The sequence below is a fragment of the Capsella rubella genome, unplaced genomic scaffold (assembly GCF_000375325.1).
Source record: "Capsella rubella cultivar Monte Gargano unplaced genomic scaffold, Caprub1_0 scaffold_2, whole genome shotgun sequence".
Taxonomy (NCBI): Eukaryota; Viridiplantae; Streptophyta; class Magnoliopsida; order Brassicales; family Brassicaceae; genus Capsella; species Capsella rubella.
Window position 1 is genome coordinate 2,769,142 of NW_006238922.1, and position 15,694 is coordinate 2,784,835.

The 15,694-nt window shown below is 31.4% G+C and overlaps 3 protein-coding genes across 3 annotated transcripts; all 3 read left to right on the plus strand.

Annotated features, from left to right (window-relative positions):
* Positions 1-472: 472 nt before the first annotated feature.
* Positions 473-2,343, plus strand: LOC17894910 (heme oxygenase 4, chloroplastic). The gene is given in 5 exon segments (XM_023788293.1): positions 473-553; positions 555-894; positions 1,402-1,625; positions 1,793-1,900; positions 2,051-2,343. Coding segments are annotated over 5 exon segments (846 nt in total). The 3' UTR covers positions 2,144-2,343.
* Positions 2,344-9,335: 6,992 nt separating this feature from the next.
* On the plus strand, positions 9,336-11,833 carry LOC17895905 (glutamyl-tRNA reductase 1, chloroplastic). The gene is made up of 3 exons (XM_006300377.2): positions 9,336-9,715; positions 9,857-10,098; positions 10,393-11,833. Exons 1-3 carry the CDS (start codon positions 9,454-9,456, stop codon positions 11,518-11,520), a joined length of 1,632 nt encoding a protein of 543 aa, XP_006300439.1. The 5' UTR covers positions 9,336-9,453; the 3' UTR covers positions 11,521-11,833.
* A 1,532-nt stretch (positions 11,834-13,365) lies between these two features.
* On the plus strand, positions 13,366-15,454 carry LOC17894145 (phosphoglycerate mutase-like protein 2). Its single transcript, XM_006302508.2, has 10 exons — positions 13,366-13,518; positions 13,636-13,697; positions 13,769-13,876; positions 14,031-14,110; positions 14,261-14,423; positions 14,513-14,587; positions 14,687-14,775; positions 14,868-14,987; positions 15,063-15,107; positions 15,202-15,454. Exons 1-10 carry the CDS (start codon positions 13,404-13,406, stop codon positions 15,290-15,292), a joined length of 948 nt encoding a protein of 315 aa, XP_006302570.1. The 5' UTR covers positions 13,366-13,403; the 3' UTR covers positions 15,293-15,454.
* The last annotated feature ends 240 nt before the right edge of the window (positions 15,455-15,694 follow it).

Below are 15,694 nucleotides of genomic sequence, written 5' to 3' on the forward strand. Positions count from 1 at the left end.
ATAATCTCAATGGTTTTTATTTTTCACATTGTAATTCTTTCTTTTTATTCTTGCTAGTCTTTAATTATTCTCTCTATTAATGATTGATTTTTCAATTACCACAATTAAAAAGATTTATATGTCAAATAGTATGTACTTTATTCATATTATTATTCCGATCTTTCTTTTAAAAATATTTAACATGCTTTGTTACGTAAGACCCAGTTCTCTATTATTTTGTCAACTAGTGCAGCGGTGGTATATTGTTAGAAACAGCTCCATCTTACGTACGAATCTGTCTTTAGTCTTAATTAAACCGTTGACTAAGATACGTAAAGTCTTTAATATAAAGACTTAATGTAAAACTACATACACTTTATATTAAAATCAAAGACTATATAATGCAACTCTATATAGTATATATACACCTTACGTAGTCTTTCTTTAACTTCATATTTAAGTTTTCGTACGTGTGTGTATATATTGCGTATTCATGCCTACAGCAAGACTCAATGCCTCTTCCTACTTCCCCGTAATCAAAAGTCTAGACATCGAGAGTTATGTCAGTCTGAGGGGCTAAGACCGTGACAATAAGGTATCCCCGAACCATAGCCACTCCTCGTCAACATCTTGTCCGAAGAGCAAACGAAGCTTCGACTTTGGTTGTGAATGCTATGGCGTCAGTAGAGGATAAGCCAACAAAAATATATCCTGGAGAAACTAAGGGGTTTGTGGAGGAGATGAGGTACGTGGTAATGAGACTGCACCCGAGAGCTCATGCATCTGAAGGGAAAAAAGATGGTCCTGTATCACCGTGGAGTTTCACAATCGAAGGGTACTTGAAGTTTCTCGTGGACAGTAAGCTTGTGTTCGACACGCTTGAAACAATTGTTCACGAATCTACTGTCCCAGCTTGTAAGTTTTTTTCTCATCCTTTTCTTATTAGTTATGAATTGAAATTTTATTAAGTTTTATTTAGCCAAAAAAAAAATTAGTATGTTTTCTAGTTAACATGATTCATTGAAATGATTCATCTGAATCAATTGTAATATAATCTTCTCCGAAGTTGAAATGATTAGGAGAAAAAGTTTTGAGAAATAATCTTGGACTTGAATTACACCAGACTGTATTAGTAGTCCTACCAATCTTAGTGTCATGAGTTCGTTCTTCCTTGGATCATATGCACTTTATGTTAGTCTTCAAACAATCTCCGAGGGATCACAGAATATTATAGTAAGAAATCTTTTTTCTTGATACAACTTTTCAAACTAATAAACTTTTGTATTAGATAAAACTATGTTAGTGTATGGCGCAAGTTATGGTTATGTATAAAGTAACAGTTACTATATATAGATCTTAATCAAAAGATTCTGTTTCTTGTGTGTAACTTATATACAAGATCTGGGACATTTTTGTGTGTAGATGCCGGGCTAAAAAATACGGGATTGGAAAGGGCAGAGAACTTGAGAAGGGATTTGGAGTGGTTCAAGGAACAAGGTCACGAGATTCCGGAGCCAATGGCTTCGGGTAAAACATATTCTCAGTATTTAAAAAATATAGCAGAGAAAGATCATCCAGCATTAATCTGCCACTTCTACAACATCTACTTTGCTCATAGCTCCGGTGGTCGAATGGTTGGGACAAAGGTATACAAAAACACAAATTTAATATCTAAAAATTTGCTTGGTCTAGTTAATCCAAAGCTAACCCAAGCGAGAAGGATTGTCGCTTCTTTTATATTTTTACCAAAAATCTATATCTCATATGATGTGTGACTTTTGAACTCTAATAATAAGTTTATTTATATTTTCAGGTATCTGCGAAGATACTCGACAATAAAGAACTCGAGTTCTACAAATGGGACGGCCAGCTTTCCGAGTTGTTGCAGAACGTGGGTCAAGAATTGAACAAAGTTGCTGAGGTATATATATAGAACATAACAATAATATATGAATTTTCTTATACATATGTTTTTGTTAAAATGTGCATTAGTTCAGTGTTAAAATGTGAAAGAAAATAAAGTTTTGGTGCAATTATAATAGTAAAGCAAGTTCTTATGTTGAATATGCAGTTGTGGACGAGAGAAGAGAAGAATCATTGTTTGGAAGAGACAGAGACATCGTTCAAGTTATATTGGGAGATTTTTAATTACTTGTTGCCCTAATTTGTGTTGACCTTTCTAATTATGTATGTACAAGTCTCTCTTTTTTCTCTTTGATTGCTTGATAATTTGTGTTGACCTTTCTGAATACTTCCTTAGTTGTTTCTTTCCCACTCTCACGTTTGTATGAACTAAACTGATCCATCTTTCTATTAAAGAATGCATATAAAACAAGAATAAAGGGAGAAAATAGTTTTTCTTTCTTTCATATTCTCAAACCAATATGATTGGGACTAAATAATTAAGTACTTTCATGACCATAACCTATGGTAACATCTTTAATATTTTTTAGTCCGGACCAGTTTTTGGTATAAAAAAAAAAGGGGGGAATGTCTTAAGTACCATAAAAATGAGTATTTTTTCCAAAATACCATTATAAGTTTTATTTTCCAAAAATATGATTAGAATACATTTTTCCAAAATTACCACAAAACTAAAATAAATTTTGTAAAATTTAAAATTAATTTTTAAATACTAAACACTAAACTCTACCCCTAAAAATTATACCCTAATATAAATAGTCAACCCAAACATTAAAAAAAAATTCTACATCTTCAAAATTTCATTTTTTTATGTTTATGGTAATTTTGGAAAATAAAACTTCTATGGTATTTTTGGAATAAAAAACAAATTATGGTATTTTTGGAAGAAAAACTAAAATGGTGGTATTCAAAGGAATTTCTCAAAAAAAAATTTGATCTTTTATCTTTTGTTTTGGCTTTCATCTCTATCACAAATCGGGAATTGTTATATATTTATTGCAATTCTAACATGTTCATATGTGCTTAAATTTATTATTGATCAATAATTTAAATTAGAACTTTACATTCACTAGTTGGATGCAACATGCAAACAAAAGAAGCGTGTGAATGAATCCATCTTTCTTAATCTAAAAACCCTAAAAAAAGAAATCTTCACTACTCTTCATGACTCTGTTTCGGAGTTGTATATATATATATAAAACAATCTTTTGGAATAAGCCAGACAAGATATGAATGGATTCGCACAATACACGGAGTTAGAAAATGATGTGTTGTGATACTTGCTGAGAAAGTGAAGTGTGGTTTTATTTTATAACTAAACTAGAATCAGATCCGCGCTATTTTTAATCTCAAAAATATAAATTTTTAATTTTCAAATTTTATTATATTTTCATTTTAGGAAAAATATATGCTTGATAAGGGTTACAAATATTAATAGGAGGAAAGTGGTAGAAGTGAAATTAGAGGAGAGCATAAAATATCATATTTTTAAAAGTTAAAAAGATTTAATGATTTTGTAGACCTTTTTAGCAAGAAGTAATCATAATACATTTGTCATTATAACATTTTACAGAAAAGTAATATTAATTTTGAAAATATAGTTTAATGTATATATAAGTAATAATATAAGATTTTATTATATATTACTTTGAAGTTGGATTATACATACTAAAGCTAAATGGGCTTAGTAAGGTCCTATTGGAAATTCCTGGAGCAATAAAAGTGAAGTGTGGTTTTATTTTATAACTAAATAAATTGTGTTATCACAGTAAAATATTTTTTGGTCACAATACACATTTCGGGCAGAGCAGATCAAGCGGTTCAAATAGGACAAAAGCGGATCAAGCAGATCTAGCATATCAAATGCAGATCAAAATTTAATAATTTTTTTAGCTAGAGCCAAATTTCTCCTAACCATTTTTTGGTCTTGAAGTACCTTTTGATCCTTGCCCATAATGTTACCTCCTTTGCCTAAGTAGATGAGGACATTGGACTCGACTCTGTTTCTATAACCCCTGCCTTCCAATGCTACAATACTTGTAGCTAATTTGTCTATTTTACGCATATAATGTAGGGATTGCAAAATCCTGAATTGAAAATCACAAACAAAAATCCAATCCAATTAATAAATTTTCCGTAGTATGGCGATTTTCATAAGATTGTAAATCATAGGATCCACCTTGTTAAGACATGTTAAGACTATGATCACAACACTCGATTATAGATTAATCTACGAATGGTACCACAATATACTCTCGCGACTACTTGACTTGAGAGATAGATTTGCTGGAAGCTTTTTTCTTTCGAATTTATTTGAATTGGATTCCGATTTTTGAGAGAATGATGAGAGTCTTTATTTATAGGGATCGGAGGAGGAGCTTGATCCTCAAGTCAATGAAGGGTACTATTTTGGAAAATTTCCCGATAAGGATTCAGATTTATTCTGATAAGGATTTGGAAATATTCCATCTTGTTCCGCAAGAATATATATTTTTGACGCAATCTAAAAGCTTTTATATTAAATGACATGCAAAAAGTCATAAGGAAGATTGCAAATATGAATTCTAACTTCAAACGAGTGACCACTCCGTTTACACATAATTTTCTTCTTCTATTTTTCTAAGTTTAAAGACTATGACCACTTTGTTTAACTCAGAAAATTCTTCTTTGATTTTTCTGACTTCAAAACGAGTTACCACTCAAAACATACTCAGGAAGAACTCAAACTTGTGATTTGTCTCCACAACTCAACATTCATCAAGACCCATGATTCATGGCTCGTCTTGGTTGTGGCCACATGCTTACATGGGTGTGGCTTGCATAATGGCCTTATCACTTCTACATCAATTGTGGGACATTTACTCATTCTGATACTTGGTAAAAAAATACAATATTTCTAAGCTACCCAATTTGGATCCCCATTTCTAATTCAAATAAACTTTCATTTTGATATGTAAATACAAGATATTGTAGGGCCTAATACTTTGTCAAAATTTTAGTTCCAACATATAATCGATTCCACATACGATGTTCGGATAAAGACTAATCAGACTGATTTCCATTTTATATTGAAAATTATCCCAACTTAGACTCAAGGAGCTTTTCCAATCATTCTTGCAACATTGACTTGATTCATCGACTCTAAGAGAACAGCCCGTATATCATGATCAATACTAGTCGTGACACTTGATTTTGCTCATCTTCCATCCTCATTCCCAACCAGCTCTTGAAAATTCGCAGTGTTTTAAAAACTTTCTCACGTTGGCTAAGACAATATGTATCTACAAGGAGTTCATAACAGGATTCTGTTCGATCTTACGCCAAACAATTATAAATGTTATTGTATTTTGTAAACTGAATGAAGTAGGATTATTTTTCTTTGGTAAATTTTTTTATAAATAATTATCGCTAGGACCATAGGGTAGTTTTACATAAGTAATTCAAGTTCAAGAACTATCAATCTCATAATCGAAGTTATGTGCTTTTATTAACCTCTTGTGGTATTCGTAGACTCTATGATTTCTTGTATATTATTATCTCATTTATTTTATTATTCAGATACAAGCATTATTAAACTTGCACTTAATTGATATCGCTTAATTTATGCACAAGCCATGAACAAGGCAGTAAACAAGATGGAAAGCATTCAAAAGTTTGCCTTTGTATTATTTTTATTCAAACACAACAACTGATCGATGATGACATGACATGTCGATTGATGACATCTAATATAGATTAATAGCTATATATATATATATATGTATAGATATATAGATATCTTATCTTACAAGAAAGTTTCGTTAAGATCATAACCTTACAACATGATTATTGGTAAGCTCTTAAGATTAGCTCTTAAGAATTGTTTAGTATTAAAATTCTAAAGTTAAGAGTTAAGAGATTGTATTTTTGTTTTTAGTTTTTACGTGTCTTTAATGGTAGGCTTTTAAATTGTGGTTATTAGAAAAAAAATATTTATTTAAAAGGATATTAAATTAAAATTAATTTAAGAGAATTTATTATTACAAATTAAAAAAATTTAAACATACATGAGATACAATTTATAACATAAATAACATAAAGAACAATAAAAATTTTTTCTTTTATTTTTTTAAATTATGATCTTATTTTGAATTTCAAACCTTTATTAGTGTAAAACATCTATTTCAAGTTAGTTGATATTTAATTTCTTTGGTTCCATATATTATATTTTATGAAGAAAAATATGATAAATAATGTAATATTCTTTTAATTTGATTTCTGTCATTCCCATTAAAACACCTTTCTTATTATTTTCCTCTTCTCTATTTAATATACACAATGAATTAAATCCTGCAAAAGAAAAAGAAAAAAATATTTATTAAACACAGAGGTCATGACCACCAAGAAAGATGTCAACACTCTTGTATATAAATACCTTTTGTATTCTTGATGCAGAGGCACAACCAAATATAAAGTATATATGATTTTAAAGTTTAAAGGTTGATTCAAGATTTTTTTTTTCTAATAGTTTTGTACTTAGTTTCTTAAAGCCTTAGAGACTTCCCTAGACAAAATCAAAGATCTCAAAACTACAATGATCTCATACCGTTAAACTTGAACTCAGCAGCCTCCGGAATTCATACACTAAGGAGTAGTAGTCTATCCTAGCGTTTTGGGAATTCTTAAGGAGATATTTTATAAAACTTATTGATATTTTTTTTGTTTTTTAACTAGGATTCATCCCGTGGTACACCACGGGTCCATAATTTTAATATATTTGTTTGATTTATCATTTTCATTGTTGGTTTATATAATTTAGTTTTATACTTGTTTATATAATTTTAATTTTATATAATTTTATGAATTTGTATAATAAGCAGACTCGTAGATATATGTAGTCAATCCGCTATACACTTCCCACCAAAAAAAACATGTGGTACACCGCGGGACGATTTGTTGTAAATCAATTTTATATTTTAACTTAACCCGTAAAACAATTTTAGTATAGACAACCCGTAAGAAACATATAATCATATTTATATAAACTCAAAACCGTTCAATCATATTTATTTATTATATTATTATATTTTAAATATTTTTAGAGTTAAAATATTAATAATATTTTAATTTTTTGTAGAGTTTAAATATTTTTAACATTTTAAATATTCTATAAAACTTTAAAATTTTAATTTAGATACATGAGAGCCTTTAGTTCATGTTCATTTATAGTTGTGAACATATTAGTATTATTTATAATGGTTGTGAACTATTATCTAAATTTTTTTACCTTATAGACGTTGTACATATATTTTTTCCTTTATATTTTGAGTTATATACGTCCGTTTTCAAAAATTTTAATTACAAAATGTGTGAAATTTTTTTTTTTTTTTATTATAAATATATTTTATGTAATAATATAAATTAAAAACAAATAAGATTACATAAATATATTGGAGAGAGATTCGATTTATTAGAGAAAGACAATTTAGGAAATCTTTTTGATGTAATAAATATTTGTTTCCAATTTTAGGATTTGCTTGTGATTTAATTACAAAATTTACTTTTAAGTTTTGTTATTTATTCAATTGGCAAGGATTTGATTATGCAAATATTATAAAATAAAAGGTTATAAACCTAAATAGATTTTAGTACCAAATGTACTTCAAAAATGTATATATAGATGGTTAGATGCTAATTTCTCTATCATTTATTGCTCTTTTTGCTATTAATTAAATTAAGTTAGTTTAGTTATAGCCATATATTTGATTGGTCATGATCTATATGCAGAGCCGGCCTTTGGGACAGGCTCATGAAGCTCAAGCTTGTGGCCCTTTATTTTATATACATTTTTCGGCCCTCAAATGTTAAATCTCTCTTTAGTCTAGTAGTTTACTATCAGTATTGCACCCTATAGTTTCTGGGTTCAAGCCCACGAAACTGCATAGTTGTTTTTATTTTTATTTTTTTTCCCATTTTTCCTTTTGATAAAATGGCCCTAATTTTTTTATCGCTTGTAGCCCTTCAAATCTTGGCGAAGGAACATGACTGAATAATCGATGGAACAGCCAACAACTTGGCAACTGCATAGTTGTTGCACCCTATTTTTTTCCTTTTGATAAAGTTAAATGAATAATCGATGGAACAGTCAATAGAATATCATAATTCATTACATCATATAACACATTACATATGCTAGTAGGGGGAATTGTGGCACCCTGATTTCAGAAAATGCGGAAAGGTTTAAAGTATTTAATTTGACGATCTTTAACACCAAAGTGCATTTATCTTTTAGTTCAAATATTCTAAGAGTACTCTACAATTAAACGTATTTATACTGGAGTAGTATTAGGATGTGTGACATTCCGAAAAGTGATTGATGGGACTGTGTAAATGAGGACAATACTCATGGAATATCATGTAATGATTTGTAGTATAGATTAACAAGTATTTAAAGCTTCTCAAACATAACAAAACGGCCGTTAGATATGATGGGTCCATGAGCCTAGTGAAAAGACGTGAAACCCTAATCACAATTTTGATGGTAACAATAAACAATAAACAAATTATTTGGTAGCATGACAACGTATTTAATCATATGTTGTTAATTAGTCTAAATTTTATAAGCTAGACGACATGTATTGATAAAATGATTAAGCACTTTAGCCAATTACTACACAATGAGTTAATTTTAAAGATAATTTTAGGCTCTTTTTTTTTTTTTTGACATACTTCTCAAATTATAATAATTATATTCATAGGTTGAAGCCTTTGTAATGATCAAATAGAAAACATTAAAATCTTAAACTATGATGATTATTATCTTTATTAAAAACAATCAAGCATTAAAATTCCCCGATTTAGTATGAAATTTTAAAAGAATGTAACACTTTATAAACAATGATATATTTTCTCATAGTACAATCAATATATCCATAGGCTGATACAATAAAACAAACTATGAGCCTTATAATAATGTCCAAGAAAACAATATTTAATTATTTTCTTCTGAACTTTTTCACATTTTTCATATGGTAACTTCTAAGATCTACATAGATTCCTTTCAGATATCCGGATAATTCCTATGCACAAATATTATCCCAATATTTATTTCATCATAAAAAGAAACAAATAAATTAAATTTCACAATATATATAGATCTCATAAGAGTCACAAATCTACTAGAAAACAAATAAATAAAACAATCATATGTTGCCGTGTAAGAACAAACGCCACCAAATAAGCAAAACACAAAGTGTGGATAAAACGTGTTCTCCACCCGCCAATCAAATCTCATCAAAATCTCAATATTTCTCATTACTCATATCTTTAGATTACTCCAACCAATCAAAATCCATAATTCCCGGTTCAATATCTTGACTAAACCGGTTTTGACCCGATTTTGATTTCAGCTTCAGCCTCAAATCATATTCACAACGATCTCCTTCTTCCACATCCCCAAAGCCCATCCCTCTCTGTCTCTTCTTCCTCAATTCCTAATCTCTCTCTCTCTCAAAGGTTTGATTTTTTTTATTGAAGACAAAGAAAGAAGAGAGATTTGAGAATTGGGTTTCAATGGCGGTTTCAAGTGCTTTCGTTGGTTGTCCAAAGCTTGAGACTTTATTGAATCACCATACTCTATCTTCTTCTTCTTCTTCTTCGTCTTTGTCCTCTGTTTCACAGACAACATTGGGTCTTAATGGAGTTCGTGCTCTTCCAAGGAACAATAGAACCAGACGTGGTTTGATTCAGAGAGCTCGTTGTGAGCTTGATTCTGCTTCGTCTAATGCAGCTAGCGTCTCTGCCCTTGAACAACTCAAGAACTCTGCAGCTGATAGTATGGTTTCTCTTTGTTTAACTATCCCAAACTTTGAACCTTTTCGTGTTTCAAATCCATTTTATTGAGTTATGTTTATGTTTTTGATCTGAAAGATGGGAATGCAATTTTTTCTTATTACATGATTTTTGTGGTTGTTAGGATATACAAAGGAGAGAAGCAGTATTGTGGTGATTGGACTTAGCATTCACACAGCTCCTGTCGAGATGCGTGAGAAGCTTGCTATACCAGAAGCTGAATGGCCAAGAGCTATTGCTGAACTGTGCGGTTTGAATCATATCGAAGAAGCTGCTGTGCTTAGTACCTGTAACCGTATGGAGATTTATGTTTTAGCTTTGTCTCAGCATCGTGGAGTTAAAGAAGTTACTGAATGGATGTCAAAGGTGTGAACTTTTGTTTTCCTTATACTGTTCTTCTTGGTGGTACTTTGGAGTGTGACTAATGCTTTACAACATGTTAGTGTATAGTAGTCTTTGTTAACTTAAACTGACAGGAAACTGAAGTTGTAAGACTTGCGTATGAAAACAAGGGCATGTTTGTTCTGAAGTGTCTACTTTTAGATTGATCATAACAGTTGTAGTGGCATTTATATTTGATCTGTTTATATACTACAGTGTTTATCATGGCTGTGTTAGAATAGGTGGCAAGTGTTAACAGATTGTTTTCTCTTTTGTCAGACGAGTGGGATCCCTGTTTCGGAGATTTGTCAACACCGTTTTCTGTTGTACAACAAGGATGCTACACAGCATATATTTGAAGTCTCAGCTGGACTTGACTCTCTTGTCCTTGGAGAAGGTCAGATCCTTGCACAGGTGAAGCAAGTTGTGAAAGTTGGTCAAGGAGTAAATGGCTTTGGGAGGAATATCAGCGGGCTGTTTAAACACGCGATAACTGTTGGGAAGCGTGTCAGAACAGAGACAAACATTGCTTCTGGTGCGGTTTCAGTTAGCTCAGCTGCTGTTGAACTTGCTCTGATGAAGCTTCCGCAGTCTTCACACGCATCCGCTAGGATGTGTGTAGTTGGCGCAGGTAAAATGGGGAAGCTTGTGATAAAGCATTTGATGGCCAAGGGTTGTGCAAAAGTGGTGGTGGTCAACAGAAGTGAAGAGAGAGTTTCAGCTATTCGTGAGGAGATGCCGGGTATTGAGGTTATATATCGACCTCTTGATGAGATGCTAGCTTGTGCTGCAGAAGCGGATGTTGTGTTTACCAGCACAGCCTCTGAGACGCCATTGTTCTTTAAGGAGAATGTAGAGAATCTCCCTCAAGCTTGTCCAGAGGTTGGAGGACTGAGGCTTTTTGTTGACATTTCTGTTCCAAGAAATGTCGGATCTTGTGTTAATGAAGTTGAAACCGCACGGGTTTACAATGTGGACGATCTCAAAGAAGTTGTTGCAGCCAACAAAGAAGACAGGTTGAGAAAAGCAATGGAAGCTCAAACCATAATCACAGAGGAGTCAACACAGTTTGAAGCATGGAGGGATTCATTGGAGACTGTTCCAACCATCAAGAAGTTAAGAGCTTATGCAGAGAGAATCAGAGTGGCTGAACTCGAGAAGTGCATGTCCAAAATGGGAGATGACCTCAACAAGAAAACAACAAGAGCTGTTGATGACTTAAGCCGAGGTATCGTGAATAGATTCTTGCACGGTCCAATGCAACATTTGAGATGTGATGGGAGTGACAGTAGAACGCTAAGCGAGACACTTGAGAATATGCATGCTTTGAACAGAATGTACGGGCTTGAGAAAGACATTTTGGAAGAAAAGATTAAGGCAATGGTGGGACAACAACAACAGAAGTAAAAGAGAGGAAGAAGAGGAAGAAAATGTTCATCTCTTTTGACAGACGAGACAAGATTAGCTTCCCGCAAACCCGAGTAAATTGCATAGATCCTAAAGATTGCATGGATCTATTTGATTCATTTAATTTGTGTGCAAGAGACTAACATATCTATTGTCAAGTGTAAGTGTTGTGAAGCTAAAGCGAGCTTGTTGCATTTGTTTTTGCTTCAGAGACTCGAAGTGTAACAGTATTGATCCAAGTACCGTTACATATTTGTAATAATGTATAAACTTTTGGTTCTTGTGGTATAGAGACATGTTTTTTCTTGTCTTATCTTTGCTTGTGATGTTGTTTCTATGCCAAGAACTATATCTAAAGCACATTTAGGAGTGGTTTCGATGATCACATAACAATTTTGCTTAGATTTTCAGTAAAAAAAAAAAAAAAAAAAAAGGAACAAACACACACATCAAAATTACAAGGATAAGTTTAGCCATATTTGTTTATGCTTTATAAATTTAATGACTTATTGTTATAGTGTGAAAATATGTAATGAAAATGTTATCATATTTGTTCTTTTCAAAATCAAGTAATAAAGCAATTTATAAGCGATTAAAAACTCTCCAAACGCATTTTTAAAGTTCATAAATTAATTGAGAGCACAAATTTTCATCAATTATCAACTTAAAATTTAAGAACTAAAATAAAATATTGTGGGTAGACATTTACCCTCTCAAAATCATGAGCGGTTTATGTACAAAATAGAATTTCATATGATGTATTTGATATATTTAAAATATAGTATTTTAAAAAAAACTTGTATTAAGATTTCTAATAACTAAATTTAACTCAAAGTAATGTTATACACATAATTAACTATATGTTGTTCATATATCCTCGAAAAAATCACTTGTTAATATAAGATATTCACTTATCCATTTCCATCAATTTACTATAATTAATTAATTGAAAAAATCACTTGTTAATATAATGTATCAAATCAGCACATATTGTCTGCTTTTGTACTCATATCATGGACATAGAGGAAGACAAACTTTCTCTCGCTTTTGTATACATGTAAAAAAATCAATGTGTCAATGATTATCAATCCGTTGAAATAAATACTTTTATGATGGCTAAAAATTAAGAGAAAAAACCTCCTAAAACTGAGGTAAAATATATTAGAAAGATTTATGAAATACACACTAGATTGTATTAAATATTTAGAATTAATTTCAAAATTGATTTTTTTGGTAGGATTAATTTCAAGAATTATTATATTGAATATTTAGAATGATATTTTTTCCATGTACTTTAATGAAATAATAACATAAGAAGTCAAATTTTGTGAAAAGGACAATACTTTCTATTAACTTTCAATATTCAAGGGTGATTTTAAAATAAGACTATTGATCAACTTATATAAGATGAGTAGTTGAGTACAAAAGTTGTAAAATTAGAAAAGAAATAAACAATTCGCAAAAATTAAAGTTAATCTGATTCTCATATCCGCATCACATAAGATAAGGAAAGTAAATGAGAATATATATATATATATATATATAATTATATAAAGATTTTGAGGAAAATGTAAAAAAGCAAACTACCCTCTTTTTTCTTTGCTAGAGCCTAGAGGGCTACTTAGTAATAATAATATAATTAATGTGTTTATGAGAAGAAAAAACAGCAATAAACAAAATGGCTGGTGCCATGACAAGAATTGTATAAATATTTTTTTTTTGGTCATCACATTAATTCAAGTCAAACAGAACCACAACAAAAGGTTTTGGGACTTTAGGAATATTCCATAGTTGTACTCGACAAAAAAAAAAAAAAGATATAACAGGAAAGTTGTTAAGAGTAATTAAACAAAAGCCTGAAAAAAGCTTGGCCACGGATCTCTATGATTAACCAATCAATGACTTCAAATCTTCCATTTTACATTTCCTCTGTTTCTTCTCCTCTTCCTTCAATTCGTCGCCTCCCTCTTCGTTGTTGCAGCTCTCTTCCTTCTCACGGTATAACTCTCTCCTTGTTTCTTGAATACTTAAAACCAAAATCTTGAATTCAAGAAATAGTCAAGGTTTAGTGTTTCATTGATTTTTTTTTTCTTCTCGGATGGATCAAAAAATTAGATATGGAGGCTAAACCAAGTCAAGGTCTTTACCCACTAAACCGTTGCAAAACTATACATCTGGTTAGTTTTGTTCCCACTATTCTGATTATGTTGTTGTTTCTCAGATTTCTGATTGAGTTCTTGTGTTTTAGGTGAGGCATGCTCAAGGGATTCACAATGTTGAAGGAGAGAAGAATCATGATGCTTACTTATCTGAAGATCTCTTTGATGCACATCTTACACCTCTTGGATGGCAACAGGTAAGTTAATTTACACATCATTGTTTAGAGTTTTTATAATTATGACTTTTCATTAGCTTAGAATTTCATTCACTCTATGATTTGAATGACCTGGTGTTATAATAATGCTACACATAGAAGTTTTGTGGTCTTAATGTGAATTATGTTATTGTAGGTTGATAATTTGCATAAACATGTTAAGGCAAGTGGGATTTCTAAAAGAATTGAGTTGGTTGTTGTGTCCCCTCTCCTCAGGTAATATACTAAACCAGTAAAGCTTATTGATATGGTCTTAATGGTCTTTACATGAATGGATTCTTACTTGAACATGCTTTGTGATTTATGTTCTGCTATATAGTTCACTTGAGAGTTGTGTAATTTATCTCTATACTTGTTATGCTTTAGGACTTTGCAAACTGCAGTTGGAACTTTTGGTGGGGAAGGTGACAAAAATGGAGTTGATGCACCTCTGCTTATGGTGGCAGGTGCAGGAAACAGCGATCGTCCCGCTATATCAAGCTTAAATTGTCCACCATTCATTGCGGTTGAATTATGCCGTGAACATTTGGTATGTTTACTTTTTCCATCTTTTGTATAATTGACATTTTCTTGATATTACAAGATTTTGAAAATTAATGTTCTTGTTTTGGTCTTTAGGGTGTTCATCCTTGTGACAGAAGAAGCAATATCACCAAGTACCGCGAATTATTCCCTGCAATTGATTTTTCATTGGCAAGTGTTTAGTTTCAAGAAACACGAATCTTTTTTCTATAGGTTTACTTTGGACCGGCCTTGATGTTTTCTTTTGTTTTTCACATATTCTATATACAGATAGAAACTGATGAAGATGTCTTGTGGAAGCCTAACGTTAGAGAGGAGAACAAAGATATCGCGGCCAGAGGCGTGAAGTTCATGAACTGGTGAATATATACAACTCTTGTTAACAGCTCTATGTGTCTGATGTTATATGATATACTCATGGCATGATTGATATATAATCAATTGAATTCAGGTTGAGTACAAGGAAAGAAACAGAGATTGCGGTTGTTACTCATAGCGGGTTCTTGTATCAAACATTAAACACATTTGGAAACGATTGCGATCCAGCCGTGAAAAAGGAGATTTCTACACAGTAAGAGTTCTTGCTCTCTCTCTCTTTGATCATTTGCCATTGTATCAAATCTCAAAATTCTTTTGTTTGTTGCAGATTTGCCAACTGTGAACTCCGTTCGGTTGTTCTTGTAGATAAATGGTAAGTTTGTTAATTCAGAGAAAGTGCTCACAATTTGATTCATTCACAAAGTTTTTTTGAAAGTTATACATATTCTTCTCTCTTTGGAATGTAGTATGAATAGTTCGAATCCGCCAGTGACCAATTATCCCGGAAAAATACCTGCTGGAGAAGATCTTCCTAGTGATATTGATGCTCAGAAGTAGTTATAGAGACAAGAGTTATGAGAATTGTGTTAAATCTTATATGAATCTCAAAGTTATTTATTTTTCTATGCAAACTTCTTAAAAACTAACAAAGTTAATTGTCTTTGAGATCTTTCTTTTTGTAATTTGGATGTTTATAGTTATACTCTCCTTTATGGATTAGCAATGTTGCACACTTAAATCTTATCTCGATTGAGTACGAAGTGGTTTTAGAAAAACACCATCATTGACACCATTAATTCATCATGTACACAGGGTTACAAGTGTAATCAGTCAACTTCTCCATTTCAAGGGTTTTAATCACTTAATTTTCAGACTGTTCCTTCATATTGGATAATAGGCTAATAGCTTTCCACCTACTTGTTTGATATTACCTTCAATTTCTGGAAACCTAGCAGAGTA